The 15,723-nt window shown below is 50.1% G+C and overlaps 1 protein-coding gene across 2 annotated transcripts; it reads left to right on the top strand.

Moving 5' to 3' along the window:
- The first annotated feature begins 520 nt into the window (after positions 1-520).
- Positions 521-14,550, top strand: LOC100274176 (Mitochondrial substrate carrier family protein). Of its 2 annotated transcripts, NM_001148550.2 has the most exons (6): positions 742-937; positions 5,969-6,350; positions 6,858-7,054; positions 7,199-7,340; positions 13,832-13,991; positions 14,082-14,550. In NM_001148550.2, exons 1-6 carry the CDS (start codon positions 861-863, stop codon positions 14,105-14,107), a joined length of 984 nt encoding a protein of 327 aa, NP_001142022.1. In that variant the 5' UTR covers positions 742-860; the 3' UTR covers positions 14,108-14,550. The 2 variants fall into 2 exon arrangements, with proteins under 2 accessions (XP_008654631.1, NP_001142022.1); XM_008656409.4 differs by having other exon boundaries at positions 521-937; positions 13,832-14,528.
- Positions 14,551-15,723: the final 1,173 nt, after the last annotated feature.

Below are 15,723 nucleotides of genomic sequence, written 5' to 3'. Positions count from 1 at the left end.
TAGGTTAACACAACAAAGATCTGCTGGAGAATGCGAATTCAAATTAAATAGTCGAACATAGATCGAATGTCGAGAAATCGGATTCGGACACAGATCGAATAACAACTGTCAAGAGTTCGAATAAATGAGTCTGAACGGGATTTGCGAAACGAGATTGACTTTTGAATTTGCATTTGCTTTAAGAAACAAAAGTTTTAACAGACTCTAAATCTAGCCTTTTTCGAGATCAATTAACTTGGAATTCGATGAAACATTTACTATTAACTTGGTACCGAGCATCAATATAAAATAGACACCGGGTGTCACACCCTTCCGGCTCGCTGGCTTCTTTGACCCACGCGGCGAAGTCGAAAGCAAGGTCAATGGGCTTATGACACGTGCTCTCCTGCTGCCTCGCTGGTGGAGCTTTCCACGGTTTGTGCCCTCGTCTCGTCCCTACGACTCCGACAACTCCCCGAGAGCAGGAAAGCGAGAAACACCCACCACACGCTCCGCCCGGTTCCACATCAATCCGCGCCCAATTCAGGCCCCGCAGTCCAGTGAGCCGAGGCCGGACGAATGGCAAGTTGGGCAGCGCGCTCCGGGGGACACCGACCCCCGTGCTGGAAATTTCCAACCAAAACCCCAATGCCTCGAGGGCGCACCCAAACAAACTGGCTCCGCCTCCTTCCTCCCCACCCCCGGCCTCCGCCGCTGCCTTCTTTTCCTCGTGCGCATATTCGCTTGCAGCGGCGCCGACACCATTTCATAAACACCGGAAACGCGCGCGAAGTGAGGAGCAGCACCAAACGCCCCTCTGCTTCTCCTCTATTTCTCCCTCTTGCGGAGCCGCCTCTTGTGTGTAGGGGTGTGTCGAGTCTATGGCGGCGGCGGCGGATACCTCGGAGGCGTCTGCGGCCGGGATCGCGCTTGCGGAGGCCAATATCAACTGGGAGAGGTACGCCCCACGTTTCCCTTCTTGTAGTGAGTTACTTAGAACCAAAACGAGGAATCTTTTCATCCTGGCGGGCGGTTTACGTTTGCGGCCTCGCATCTTCTGGTCCGTCTCCGGATCGGCAGCGCGCTTTTAGTTTGGTTGGGCTGTCAGCCCACCGCTTGTTCCCGTGCTCGGCACAGGGCAAGGATGAGGAATGGGCAGCCAGGGAGCGTGGGTTACAGGAAGGTGATTCACGGGCGCATTGCGTCTTTTCCCAATCTTTTGGTGGGCGTGTGGCGCGGCAGAGGCCAGAGGTCCACGAGATCAGTGCCGCAGATGTGGACGGGGAACGGGCTTAGGTCTTCTGGAAGGCTGTAAATTTCCCGTTTGGCAGAGCTCCGCTCCCAGATTCTGTGGAGTGAAGTTTTCTGAGGATCACTCCCACACAGAATTGATTCTTAGAAATGAACAGGGTCTGGGAGCTAAAAAAAACTGCTTCTCCTGATTCACTCCCAACACATAGTCAGACTTTCCCTATAGTTTATCATATGGTTTCATTTGAGAATAATTTTCGGCTACATAATCACTTCTCTCAGTGAATCACTTCTAACATAGAATCAGAATCAATCGGAGCTCTACCAAACAGGGCCTTAATTTTCAAAACTTTACGTGTTAGAGAGGAATCGATTGTATTTCCCAATTCCAGCAGCGGCTGCTATGTTTCAGGCTGGTAGTTAATATACTTCTATCTGCTTCAATCTCGTGGCATTAACATGTACTCATGTTTTTCTCTTATTCATCTTTGTATGGAAATTTGACACTGAGTTGAATTAGAGCACGTCCTCAAATAGGAAGGAATCCAAATTTTTAGCTTTTATATATGACACATTATTATGCTACACATCACTGCAGTTTCAGATTCTCCAACAAGGTGCCTCAAAATAGTGCCCCAAAAATTAAAATACTACATCATTTAAAGTTTTTAGAGCACTAAAAAACAAATTGAGCCCCAAGCCCCCAACAGTTTAGCCCTAAATCATGTATTTTAGGAAACAAATTACATTATCAGGGAAAAAGTTTAAGGATGATGTAGAAAACAAGGATATGACACTAATCTGGGGTGTAGTATATTTGAGTCACTTCATTGTGTGCCCTATAGTTTTTTAATAAAAATTTATAAAATAGGGCACTGTTGGAGTTGTTTTTTATGTGTTTGAGTCCTATATTTCAAGATAGGGCATCCATTTAAGACACTGTTGTACTTCTGAAGTTTTTAACTCAAGCCATAGCTTGGATTTTCTTTATGAGATTTATGCATTCTCTCTGTATTGACGTTATAGTATTTAAATTTTATGCCAAATACTTGTCATTCTCGTTTCTTAACCTTTCTCTTTATCTTTATCCAATGTACCTTTCCTTTTTTTTTCCAATACATCTCTATCTCTCTCTTTCTCATAAGGGGTACTTTGGTCTTTTAGCTGCAATATTGGTATCCACGCACAATCCTATAATGTCAACTATTTTGGGATGGAGGAAGTATTTGCTCTCCTTTGTGTCATTAATTCTCAACTTTCAAGTCAATTTCTAATTTTCTATTAGATGGGCAATCAATGGCGCACGGTACTAAGTTTTGCCTTTAAAGGAATGGGAGATTCATTTGTGAACCTAGGTCTGCACCCATCAAGATTTGATGGACTTCTATGCATCAAAAAGTTCTTCAAAGTTTGTACATGTAGAAATATTTGGAGAATTATTTAAGTGAAGAAAGTTCAGCTACTCCTAATGGTTGCAGATCACTCTAGGGTCCATAAATTTCCTTTTAAATCACATTTTGAATCTGTAATTGTTCCCTGCATCTTTGTCATCATCAGTGATGTGATGGACAGTAATTTTGGTTTTCTTGCCACCTGTATTCAAAGGCTTCTAGAGTCGCGTGCTATTTTGGAAATGTCATGCTGGCAACATGGCAACAACAACAACAACAACAACAAAGCCTTTTTGTCCCAAGCACGTTGGGGTAGGCTAGAGATAAAACCCCATATGAAAACCTCAGAGCTCAACCCCCAAAGAAAAGAAAAGGGAGACAAAGGCAAAGGAGAACCGAAAAACGACGAAACGGGGAAACACATAAAAAGAGATAAAACCCACAAGAACCAACAAGATCTAAAGGGGCACAAGAAAAGGTCAAACAATTAAAGAGAAAAAGCGAAACTACAAATCAGGGTTCTGGCACGTGAATTGCACACTTCCACCCCTTCCTATCCACGGCGAGCTCTTTATCAATATTCCACTCTTTCAGGTCTCCCTTCACAACCTCTGTCCACGTCAAGGTTGGTCGACCTCTACCTCTCTTCACATTCTCGGGACGCCTGATTATTCCGATATGCACTGGTGCCTCTTCAGGTCTTCGTTGGATATGTCCAAACCATCTCAAACGATGTTGCATAAGCTTCTCCTCAATTGGCGCCACTCCTACTCTCTCTCGTATATCATCATTTTGGACCCGATCTCTCATTGTGTGGCCACATATCCAGCGCAACATACGCATCTCTGCCACACTTAGTTGTTGGACATGTCGTCTTTTAGTGGGCCAACATTATGCTCCATACAACATAGCCGGTCGGATTGCTGTCCTGTAGAATTTGCCTTTTAGTTTGTGTGGCACCCGGGGGTCGCATAAGACACCCGCAGCTTGCCGCCACTTCAACCATCCAGCTTTAATTCTATGACTGACATCCTCATCGATGTCTCCCTCCTTCTGAAGCATTGATCCTAAGTAACGAAAAGTGTCTTTCTTGGGTACCACTTGCCCATCAAGACTAACTTCGCCATCCTCATACCCGATGGCACTGAAATCACACTTCATATACTCTGTTTTAGACCTACTAAGCCTAAAACCTTTTGCTTCCAGCGTCTGCCTCCACAATTCCAACTTTTGCGAAACACCACTCCTACTCTCCTCAATAAGTACCACATCATCGGCAAAAAGCATACACCACGGTATATCTCCTTGTATGTCCCTTGTGACCTCATCTATCACCAAAGCGAAAAGATAAGGGCTCAGAGCCGACCCTTGATGTAGTCCTATGTTAATTGGAAAGTCATCGGTGTCTCCATCACTTGTTCGGACACTTGTCACAACATTAGTGTACATATCTTTAATAAGATTAATGTACTTTGTTGATACTTTGTGTTTTTCCAAGGCCCACCACATTACACTCCTAGGTACTTTGTCATAAGCCTTCTCCAAGTCTATGAAGACCATATGCAGGTCTTTCTTTTGTTTTCTGAATCTCTCCATAAGTTGTCTTAGTAAGAAAATGGCCTCCATAGTTGATCTCCCAGGCATGAAACCAAACTGATTTTTGGTCATGCTCGTCATCTTCCGCAGGCGGTGTTCAATGACTCTCTCCCATAGCTTCATTGTATGGCTCATGAGCTTAATTCCACGGTAATTAGTACAACTTGGAACATCTCCTTTGTTCTTGAAGATTGGTACTAACGTACTCCGCCGCCACTCGTCGGGCATTCTGTTTGTCCGAAAGATGGTGTTGAAAAGCTTAGTCAGCCATACCATCAGGGCCCATCGCCTTTCCTACCTTCATCCTTTTTAGCGCCTCCTTAACTTCATATTCTTGTATCCTTCGTACAAAACCCCTGTTGTTGTCATCGAATGGTTTGTCCAATTCTATTGTAGAACTCGCATTCCCTCCATTGAACAATTTGTTGAAGTACTCCCTCCATCTGTTCTTGATCTCCTCATTCTTCACTAATAGTTGGTTTGCTTCATCCTTGATGCATTTGACTTGGTTGACATCCCTTGTCTTCCTTTCACAAATCTTGGCCATCCTATAGATATCCTTTTATCCCTGCTTTGTGTCCAACCGTTGATAAAGGTCGTCATAGGCTTTGCAGACTTCTTCGCTATCCTATACTTCTCTATGTTGTCTGCACACTTATCATGATGTAAGCGTTTGTAGCAATCTTTCTTCTCCTTGATAGCCTTTTGGACATCTTCGTTCCACCACCAAGTGTCTTTAACTTCCCTTCTGTTTCCTTGACTCAACCCAAACTCTTCTGAAGCTATCTTTCGGATGCATGTCGCCATCTTCCTCCACATGATGTTTGCGTCTCCCTCTTCTGCCCAAGGGCCCTCCTCGATAACTCTCTCCTTGAAAGTTTGGGCCACATCCCCTTTAAGCTTCCACCACTTTGTTCTAGTGACCTTGTTATGCTTATTCCGTTGTAAACGAATCTTAAAACGGAAGTCAGCTACGACAAGCTTATGTTTACCACACACTCTCCAGGTATAACCTTGCAATCTAAGCAGGCATGCCTGTCCTCTTTTCTCAAGAGGACGAAATCAATCTGGCTAGTGTGTTAGCCACTACTGAAGGTCACCAAATGGGATTTCCTCTTCCTAAAGAAAGTGTTTGCTATAAATATGTCATAGGCTAGGGCAAAGTTCAGGATTTCCTCTCCTTGATTCCTAGTCCCGAAGCCGAAGCCTCCATGCACACTCTCGAAACTGGTGCTAGATGTACCCACATGGCCATTGAGATCTCCTCCTATGAAGAGCTTCTCGCCAACTGGCACACTACTAACCATGTCTTCCAGGCCTTCCCAGAACTCCCTCTTTGAGTTCTCATTAAGACCTACTTGAGGAGCATACGCGCTGATAACATTGAGAACCAAGTCCCCAATGACCAGTTTGACTAGGATGATTCTATCTCCAAGCCTCTTAACATCTACTACCCCATCTTTAAGTCTCTTGTCAATCAAGACGCCTACTCCATTCTTGTTTGTTGCAGTCCCCGTGTACCACAACTTGAAGCCTGTACCTTCCACTTTCTTCGCCTTCTGTCCTTTCCACTTGGTCTCTTGAACGCATAAAATATTTACCCATCTCCTCACCGCAACGTCGACTATTTCTCGTAACTTACCTGTTAAGGAACCTACGTTTATAGACTTCGAATCCATAAAGAAAATATCAATTTACATATTCTGATATTCCTGTAACTGATGTAGCTAACCTCTTGTATCACACTGAAGGTTGGACAAGACGAGGTTTCATGTGATTGGAGCTATCCTGTTTACGGCCCAGCAAGGTGCTCTGCACCCAACAGCTGTTGTGAAGACTAGGATGCAGGTTGCTGAAGGGCGGCTTGCACGTATGTCTGGGTTTACTGTTTTTAGGAGGATATTGAGAAGCGATGGAATCCCTGGTATTTTCAGAGGATTTGGCACCTCTGCTGTTGGAGCTCTACCTGGGCGAGTGCTAGCTCTAACATCACTGGAGATATCTAAAGAAATGACATTTAAGTATTGTGAACATTTTGATATGTCAGAGGCGTCACGAATTGCTGTAGCAAATGGCGTTGCAGGCCTGATGTCGAGTATCTGTTCATGTTCATATTATGTGCCTCTGGATGTGGTGAGCATTCTTTCACACTAGCTGCATATTGTCTTAAGTCCAACTTTTGTGCTTAGCAACTATATTAGTCAAATCACCAACAGCATGTTAACAAGGTTGTTGAATATATTTGTTTTCCAATGGAGCACATAAGAGCATAAATCTGAATATCTGATACATGACATACATGAAGCAATAAACACAGAAACATTCATTCGACCAATACCTTTTTGGGTGATACTTCTATATTGAAGTTTGAGCACTATATCGTTGTAGTATAACTAGGTACTTGTCACATTGTGATCATTGTACTGTTCCTTGAAGTTTCTAGATGATTATATCCATCTTTCTGTAGTCTATACAGAGCAAGACTGAACACTTCTGGAATAATTTCTTCATATAAAACCATTCCATTAAACAGTATTACAATTCTTCATAACAAGGATTTTTAAAAGCATTTTTTCTGTATGACATCCTTATTTTGTTATATAATTAACATTGTGATGATCCATATTTCTGAACTTGCAGATTTGCCAAAGGCTCATGGTTCAAGGAGTGCCAGGGATGGCAACGTACAGGGGACCATTTGATGTGATAAATAAGGTTGTCAGAACACAGGGGATCCAGGGGCTTTACCGAGGTTTTGGAATCACTATGTTGACTCAGTCGCCAGCTTCAGCCCTTTGGTGGAGTGCATATGGTGGTGCTCAACATGCTATTTGGAGGTGTGTGTATTTTATATTTAATATTTATTTCCCAGACCCCACTCATGTGCCGCCAGCACTGGGTCTGTTCCTTTTTTATTGTTTGTTGTGTCTACAAAAATACTAGTGACATACTTGATTAATATTCCTGCAATCCTAATATAGGAGTTTGGGTTATGGAAATGACTCATCAACAAAACCATCTCAATCAGAACTTGTTGCTGTCCAAGCAACAGCAGGAACAATTGCTGGTGCTTGCTCGTCGATTATCACCACTCCAATAGATACAATCAAGACTAGGCTTCAGGTATTCCGAATGTGTGGTTATATATCTTTGCAGACTCTAGTTTTCTGTGGCATTTGTCATGTTTTTTTGTGATAGCACGTTATTTCTGGTATAAGAAACCTAGTATGCCAGCTGTTTGTTACTATCTTATTTATCAGACAAGATTTTTGGACTAAGAAGTTGATTCATTTTCTGAGTGTCATCAGATCACTGGGGTTTCCTTCGGTAGTTCTTCCTGTAATTTAGAAGTTGAACAAGTCATGAAAGTAGTAATGTTGTGCTGTCGATCCCTTTTTACTATAAATGATTGTGCAAAGGAGGATGGACACGTTTGTTGTAGACAGAGGGTGCAGGATAGAATTTTAGGTTATACCGTCTGCCTTGTGAAAAATGAGTAGCTTTAATATATAAGAAAATTTCAACTGGACCTGAAGCTCATCAATATACGATGGAATGTCCATTATTCTTGTTGGAAACTGAACCCATGTCCCTAACCAGGGATGGGGAGTAGTATTAATAGATTTAGTAACTGGGCCAGGCCCATTACAGTGAGGGGTAAGACGGTAATTACATGGGGAACACCCCAAACCCTAGAATCCTAGACGGGTAGTCTAACACCCCCCGGCAGTCACAACTCTATCCTGTACAGATGTTGAGACTGGATCGAAAGTCTAAGAATACACTCGACGGTAGTCCCTTGGTGAAGATGTCGGCGAACTGCAGCGTGGTGGGGACGCTGAGAACCCGAACGTCACCGGCAGCGACACGCTCGCGGACGAAGTGTAGGTCGATCTCTACGTGCTTCGTGCGCTGATGCTGCACGGGGTTGGTGGAGAGGTAGACCGCACTGACGTTGTCGCAGTAGACGAGTGTGGCGCGCTGAAGAGGACTGTGGAGCTCGTGGAGGAGCTGGCGCAGCCAGGAGGCCTCTGCCACACCGTTGGCCACGGCACGGTACTCGGCCTCAGCGCTGGAGCGAGAGACGACGGGCTGCCTCTTGGCGGCCCAAGAGACGAGGTTGGCGCCCAGGAACACGGCGTAGCCGGAGGTGGACCGGCGCGTGTCGGGACAGCCAGCCCAGTCAGCGTCGGTGTAGACCACGAGCTCCGACGTCGGGGATGGGCGGAGTAGGAGGCCGTAGTCGAGGGAGCCGCGGAGGTAGCGCAGAATCCGCTTGAGCGCAGTGAGATGGGGCTCCCGCGGAGTGTGCATATGCAGGCACACCTGCTGGACGGCGTAAGCGATGTCGGGCCTGGAGAACGTGAGGTACTGGAGCGCGCCGGTGAGGCTCCGGTATGACGTCGCGTCGGCGACCGGAGGCCCGTCGTCCTCAGAGAGCTTCGCCTGAGTGTCGACAGGCGTGGAGCAGGGCTTGCAGTCAGACATGCCAGCCCGCTCCAGGATGTCGATGGCGTACTGGCGCTGGTGGAGGAAGAGACCCTGAGGCCGACGTTCGGCGGTGATGCCGAGGAAGTGGTGTAGGGGCCCCAGGTCCTTCATCGCGAACTCCCGCTGAAGGGCGACGATCGTGCGGTGTAGAAGGTCGGCGGTGGATGCCGTGAGCACAATGTCGTCGACGTAGAGCAGGAGGTAGACGGTGTCGTCGCCGCGCCGGTAGATGAACAGGGACGTGTCCGACTTGGCCTCGACGAAGCCGATGGAGGCCAGGTAGGAGGCGAAGCGACTGTACCAAGCCCGTGGCGCCTGCTTGAGGCCGTACAGGGACCTATTCAGCCGGCAAACCAGATCCGGATGGTCAGCGTCGACGAAGCCGGTGGGCTGGCTGCAGTAGACAGTCTCCGTCAGAGTGCCATGGAGGAAGGCATTCTTCACATCGAGCTGATGGATCGCCCAGTCGCGGGAGAGGGCGAGGGAGAGGACGGCGCGAACAGTGGCGAACTTGACGACAGGGCTGAAGGTCTCGTCGTAGTCCACTCCGGGGCGCTGGGTGAAGCCCCGAAGGACCCAACGGGCCTTGTAGCGGTCGAGGGAGCCGTCCGAGGTCAGCTTGTGGCGAAATAGCCACTTGCCGGTGACCACATTGGTGCCTGGTGGACGCGGCACCAGGTCCCAGGTGTGGTTGGCCAAGAGGGCCGCGTACTCCTCCTCCATAGCACGACGCCAATGTGGGTCGGCGAGGGCAGTGCGAACGGAGGAGGGCACCGGGGAAGCGTCGGGTGGAGTGCCAGACGTAGCAGCTGCCAGGATGAGCCGGTCGACGGGGCGGAGAACGCCAGCAGCGCGCCGAGTCACCATCGGGTGGACGTGCCCGGGGTCGCGGTGGATGGCGACCGGGTGGTAAACGGACGACTCGGAGCGAACCGCCGGAACGTCGGGAGTGGCTGGTGGGGCCGACTCGCGGCGGTGATAGACGACGGCGGGGTCGGCGAACCGGGCCGCGCTCGTCGACGGGCCCGAGTCGAGGGGCGCCGAGGTAGTGGCGTGGCCGCGGCGATGGTAGACGAGTGCGGGGTTGGCGAAGCGAGCCGGAGTCGACGGGGCCACGCGTGGCGCAGACGGGGTCGACGGGGCCGCGCGTGGCGCAGGCGGGGTCGACGGGGCCGCGCGTGGCGCAGGCGGGGTCGACGGGGCCGCGCGTGGCGCAGGCAGGATCGGCGGGGCCGCGCGTGGCGCAGGCGGGGTCGACGGGGCCGCGTGAGGCGCGGAAGAGGTCGTAGTGGCCGCACGAGGAGCAGGTAACGGCGCAAGACGGGGAGCTGGAGGTGGGGGAGGAAGCGGATCGGACTCGAGGAGGGAGTCAAGATCGGCGGGTGGGGTGGAGCCAGCAAGGGGAAAAACATCTTCGTCGAAGATGACATGACGAGAGATGATGATGCGGTGGGAGGTGAGGTCCAGACACCGGTACCCCTTGTGGTCAGGGGAGTAGCCAAGGAAAAGGCAACGGGTGGAGCGAGGAGAAAGCTTATGTGGAGCGGTAGCGGAAGTGTTAGGGTAGCAGGCACAGCCGAACACGCGAAGGTGGTCATAGGAAGGGGCTGTGCCGTATAGGGCGAAGTGAGGGGTAGGGTGGCGCACCGCCTTCGAGGGAAGACGGTTGAGGAGGTGGGTGGCAGTGTGCAGGGCCTCTGCCCAGTAGCTGGCAGGGAGAGACGCCTGGAAGAGGAGGCAGTGGAGCATATTAGTGGTGGTGCGGATCATGCGTTCGGCTCGGCCGTTCTGTGCAGAGGTGTAGGGGCACGAGAGACGCAACTGGACGCCATGGGTGAGGAAGAAAGAGCGAGAGGCGTTGTTATCGAACTCGCGGCCATTGTCACACTGCAGAGCACGGACCGGGCGACGAAACTGAGTGGATACCCAGGTGAAGAAGTGTGTGAGGGTGGCGAATGTGTCCGACTTCAACCGAAGCGGGAAGGTCCAGAGAAAATGGGAAAAATCATCCAAAATCACCAAATAGTATTTATAACCAGAAAGACTGAGTACAGGGGAGGTCCAAAGATCACAGTGAACCAGGTCAAAAGCCTGCTCAGCCCGAGAAGAAGTAGTAAATGGGAGACGAGTATGTCGGCCTAACTGACAAGCATGACAGAGACCCGCAAAATGTCCCCTACTACATGAAGGATCAAGACTACTGGTAATCTTGGTCATGACGTCGGGTCCAGGGTGTCCGAGACGACGATGCCATGTGGTGGAGGAGGTGGTGGAGACCAGGACAGGAGGTGGAGACACGCCGGCGGTGGAGGGCTGGAGCGTGTAGAGCGGCCTCGAGCTGTCACAGCGGGCGAGAAGGGTCCTGGTGGCCAGATCCTTCACAGAAAAACCAGAGGGGTCAAACTCAATGGAACAGGAGTTGTCAGTGGTGAATCGACGAACAGAAAGGAGATTGTGATTGATGTGGGGAGCTACGAGAACATCGTTGAGGTAAAACGGCCCAGGGAGAACCGAGGCACCTACTGAGGTGACTGGTAGAGTGGAACCGTTTCCAACGACGATCGAGGATGGGTGAGAGGGGAGGGGGGGATGAGAGCGAGAGAGCATGCCTGTCGTGGGAGTGGTATGGTACGAGGCACCGGAGTCGATCACCCAGTCGGCGGGGGGTGGGGTCATCACCATGGTGCTGAAGGCAGCAGCGAGGGAGGCGTTGTCCCAACCGCCAGCCGGTGGGGACCAAGGCGTCGAGGTGTGGGTCCCCGGGGGCAGGAGTGCGGGCGGAGCCTGGGGCACGACGGGCACACCGTAAGGAGGCGTCGGGGGCATGCCGTAGTGAGGTGCAGTCAGGAGGGCCGGCGCTGGGGGACGGGAGGCACTCGGTGCCTGGCCCGGCCACATGGCGATGGTCCCGGTCCAGGGGTTGTAGAAGGACGGCCACGCGTGGCCGCCACCCCGGCCGGAGGGACCACCACGAGAGGATCCGCCACCCCCACGGCCGCCCTTGCGGGAGCGACGACCCCCGTCGGTCGTGGAAGTCGGACGAGGGGCCGCCGGGACGGCGGGTGGAGGGCGGGTAGGAGCCCCGGTCGACGGAGGACGGGTGGCCTGGCCCCCTGAGGGCGGCTGACCGCTGGTGGGAGCGCTGTAGAGAGCCGAGGCAGGAGTGGGCGCCTCATTCGCCATGGTGAGCTCCTCGAGGAGAAGCTCGTTCCGCACGGCGTGGAAGGTGGGGAAGGGCACGCTCCTCTTGATGAGAGCCTTCAGGTGGCTGTAGCGGGGGCTGAGGCCACGCAGGAGGTTCAGCACCAGGGTACGATCGGCAACTGGCTCGCCGAGATCGCGGAGAGAGTCAGCCAGACCCTTCATCTGGCGGCAGTATTCTCCCACGGAGAGGTCCCCCTGAGAGAACAGGTGGAACTGGGCGTCGAGGTGGAGCGCCCGCGCATCCCGATTCCCGAGGAACTGGTCCTCGAGAGCGAGCCACGCCTGGCGCGCAGTGTCCGCCTGGTCGCGGATGATGTCCTGGAGCTCAACGGTGATGGTGCCGTGGAGCCACGAGAGGACAACGCTGTCCATGAGGCACCAGGAGCGAGGCGGTGGAGCGTCGTGGTCGAGGAGGACGTGATCGTCGAGGACGAACCGCCGCAGCGTGAGAAGAACCTGTCCTCGCCAACGGGGGTAGTGGGAAGATGCCGGATCCAACACCACGGACACGAGGGCCCGGATGTTGTGCAGTCCAGCGGCTTGAGCGTGGAGAGCAGCGATGAGGTCGGCGTCGAGGTCAGAGGCGAGGTGGTCCTCCGGGGGTTCCGCAGGGGCGGCCGGCGGGCGACCGAGAAGGCGCTGCGTGGTGGCCATCTGGGTGGTCAGAGCGGCGCCCAGGGCACGCTCTCTCTCCAGGGCGAGGGAGGCGGCACGCTCGCGCTCCCGCGAGGCCGTCACAGCGGCCTGAATCATAGCGAGGGTATCGACGAGCGGGGAGTCGGTGGTGGGGAGTGCGGAGGGCGCGACGGCGTGGCTCCAGGTGGGTGAAGCGAGGGCAGGAAAGCCCGGCGGGGAGCCGCGGCGCAGGGTCAGCGGTGAAACGACGGGGAGCGGCCCGAGACCGGCGATGTAGGGGGGCCCGCCATGAGGGAGCTCGCTGCTGATCGCAGCGGAGACGATGGGGCCGGTGGCGGCAGGGGTGGCGTCGTCCATGGCAGGAAGGAGCTGCAGCCGGGGCGGGGGGCAGAGCTGCGGGCCTTCAGGGGGCGGTGATGGCCGGAGACGGGTCGGGGACCGCTCACGGTTGGTCCGTGCGCGGCTGCTGGCGCAGGGCAGCGAGCAGAGCGCTGCGCGATGGGCGTCGGGCGGCTCCTGGCGAGGACGAGCGTACGGCGAGCGCACTGGCCGCCGCCGCCAGAGGATGGGAGGGCGCGGTGGGGAGGGAGGTGGGCCGGCGGCTGGAGGGAGGTCGGCGGCAGGGGGGCCGGCGGCTGGCTGGGGGCCGGCGGCTGTAGGGGTGGCGGCTGCAGGGGAGGGGAGCTCTCCCAACGGCTGTGGCGGCTGCAGGAGAAAACAAAAGGAAAAAAAAACCCTAAACCTAGGCTGATACCATGTTGGAAACTGAACCCATGTCCCTAACCAGGGATGGGGAGTAGTATTAATAGATTTAGTAACTGGGCCAGGCCCATTACAGTGAGGGGTAAGACGGTAATTACATGGGGAACACCCCAAACCCTAGAATCCTAGACGGGTAGTCTAACAATTCTAGGTAGCTTGTGAGATCATGTTTTAGCTCGTAACCTGAGTGAGACAGGTCTGGTGTCAAGCTTATTGTTCCTCTGTGTCAAGTACCTCAGTTTCACAACCACTTCTATTATTCAATTTCAATATGACATTTCAAGGCTGGCACTGAACATTTTAGTTGTTGCATGTGCTAGCGAAAGATATGTACAATACTGTGATGATCATGCTATACCTTAGTTATGTACCACCTTTGCTACATAGGGTACGCACCTGAACATAAAGTTGGTACAGCTAAGAAGCTAACTACTGCCACAGAAGGAACTATTATCATGCATGAAGCATGATACTTGTGAGATTTCCATCATCAGGTGTTCATTATTTGCATGTGGTTTCAGGTTATGGACAACTATGGTAATGGTAGGCCTTCTGTCATGAAAACTACCAGGCTGCTGCTTGATGAAGATGGCTGGAGGGGGCTTTATAGAGGTTTTGGACCCAGGTTTCTTAACATGTCTCTCTGGGGCACATCAATGATCGTGACATATGAGCTCATAAGTAGGCCATTTTTTAGTAAGTCGATTGCCTATATATTTCTGTCTGGAAGGTCATTTAACTTTTTTCTTCTTTCATATTTGGAACCTGCAGAGAGGCTATCTGTGAAGTCGGAATGACACGTTTTGGCAGATTCTCAACTGAGTTGATTTACTGTTCAGTATCATCTTTATGAATACAGGCAATCAAGTTAGTTTGCCTCGCTAAAAGTATAGGCCAGTATTATGATAGGGTAGGATGCAGAATTATGGTTTAGTTACATAATAACATCCTTCTGTAGGACTCGTGATGTATATATTTGTGCTAAAGACCCTCCTTTCAGGATGTTGTAGGCTTGTAGCCAGCTTCTTTAGGATGCAACAGATGGAGGCCAAGATACATGTTGTGTCTAATGAGGCACATTGTAGCTGTAGCTGTAGCTGTTCATGGTGCAGCAAAATTTTGGCAGAGTTCTGCGTCCTTTTCGTTCAGTGACCAGCTCTCCAGTTGTTGTCGTCCAACTTACATTTTAGAATCTACAGAGATTGTGTTCGTCATTGAGGATGTGTCTGGTTTGTTCGTCATTGTGATGGTGTTTAGTTTCTATGGACTAATTTTTAGACCATGTTTGTTTTCCTTCTAGATTATATATGCTAGATTATATAAGTGTGGAAGGTTAGAAGGGTAAAATATCATTTTAGCATCACAAATAAGCTAAAATAAGATGTCTATGCTAGCTTATTTATTGCTTGAAAGTGATATTTTACCCTGTTGCGTTTTCATTATAATCCAACTTATATAATCTAGGAGGGAAATAAACAGGATCTTGGCCCTTCCATTTTATTCTACTTTAGTTCATAAATTATCGGATATAGAAACTAAAATAGATTTTAGTTTTGTATTTGATAATATAGGGACTAAAATGTAATAAAATAGATGGACTAAGGGGGTGTTTGGGTTTAAGGTCCTAGAAACCAAATACTCTCTTAGTCCATTTATTTTATTACATTTTAGTCCCTAAATTATGGAATGTAGAAGCTAAAATAAAGTTTTATTTTCTGTATTTGTCAATTTAGGGACTAAAATAGAATAAAATGATGAGATTAAAAATTAGTCTTTAGAAACCAAACACATCCTAAATTGCTAAATATGAAACCAAAGGTTAGTTTCCGTATTTGATAATTTATGGACTATAATAGAATGAAATGGAGGGACTAAAAATTAGTCCTGCCGAATAATTGATTCCAATCCTCTGAAAGTATTGAAAACTAAGGCAACACAAGTTAAATATAAACCTTCGTCCTTGTTTTTAACACTTCCTCCAAAAGGATATTCAGATGGAACAATATGGAGTGAATCGATAATATACAATGGAGTGAAATACCTGATATGCCTTGACATTTTTATTCCATCTTCTTTTATATCAAATAAGTTTATAAACATACCTTTGACTCCTTAGCATAAGGTGGCACGAAGGTTCTTCGAAGGTTTTTTAGGTCCTTGTTTTAAACCCTAAAAATGTGAATTTATGCGGGACAATGTTCACCTATTTATAGAGAGGTACACCTTCAAATGAAATTACAAACATGCCCATAAAGTTTACACATGATTTATAGATAGAGCAAGGACATTGTCGGCGATTCGACCTCGGGGGGTCCCTGGACCGACGAGTAAAATTGTCGCTGCGTGTCCTAGCCCAGATGGGTTGGCGCGAGATGGAACACAAGGGGGGAAAACACGGCTCGTGTTATCCTGC

The sequence above is a fragment of the Zea mays genome, chromosome 8, assembly GCF_902167145.1.
Source record: "Zea mays cultivar B73 chromosome 8, Zm-B73-REFERENCE-NAM-5.0, whole genome shotgun sequence".
NCBI lineage: Eukaryota > Viridiplantae > Streptophyta > Magnoliopsida > Poales > Poaceae > Zea > Zea mays.
This window is presented reverse-complemented; position numbering and strand designations above follow the sequence as displayed.

Coding starts and splice junctions, on each gene's coding strand:
- LOC100274176 (XM_008656409.4), top strand. CDS start 861: ATGGCGGCGGCGGCGGATACCTCGGAGGCGTCTGCGGCCGGGATCGCG. Junction 6,351..6,857: donor ATTATGTGCCTCTGGATGTG/GTGAGCATTCTT, acceptor CTGAACTTGCAG/ATTTGCCAAAGGCTCATGGT. Junction 7,055..7,198: donor GCTCAACATGCTATTTGGAG/GTGTGTGTATTT, acceptor ATCCTAATATAG/GAGTTTGGGTTATGGAAATG.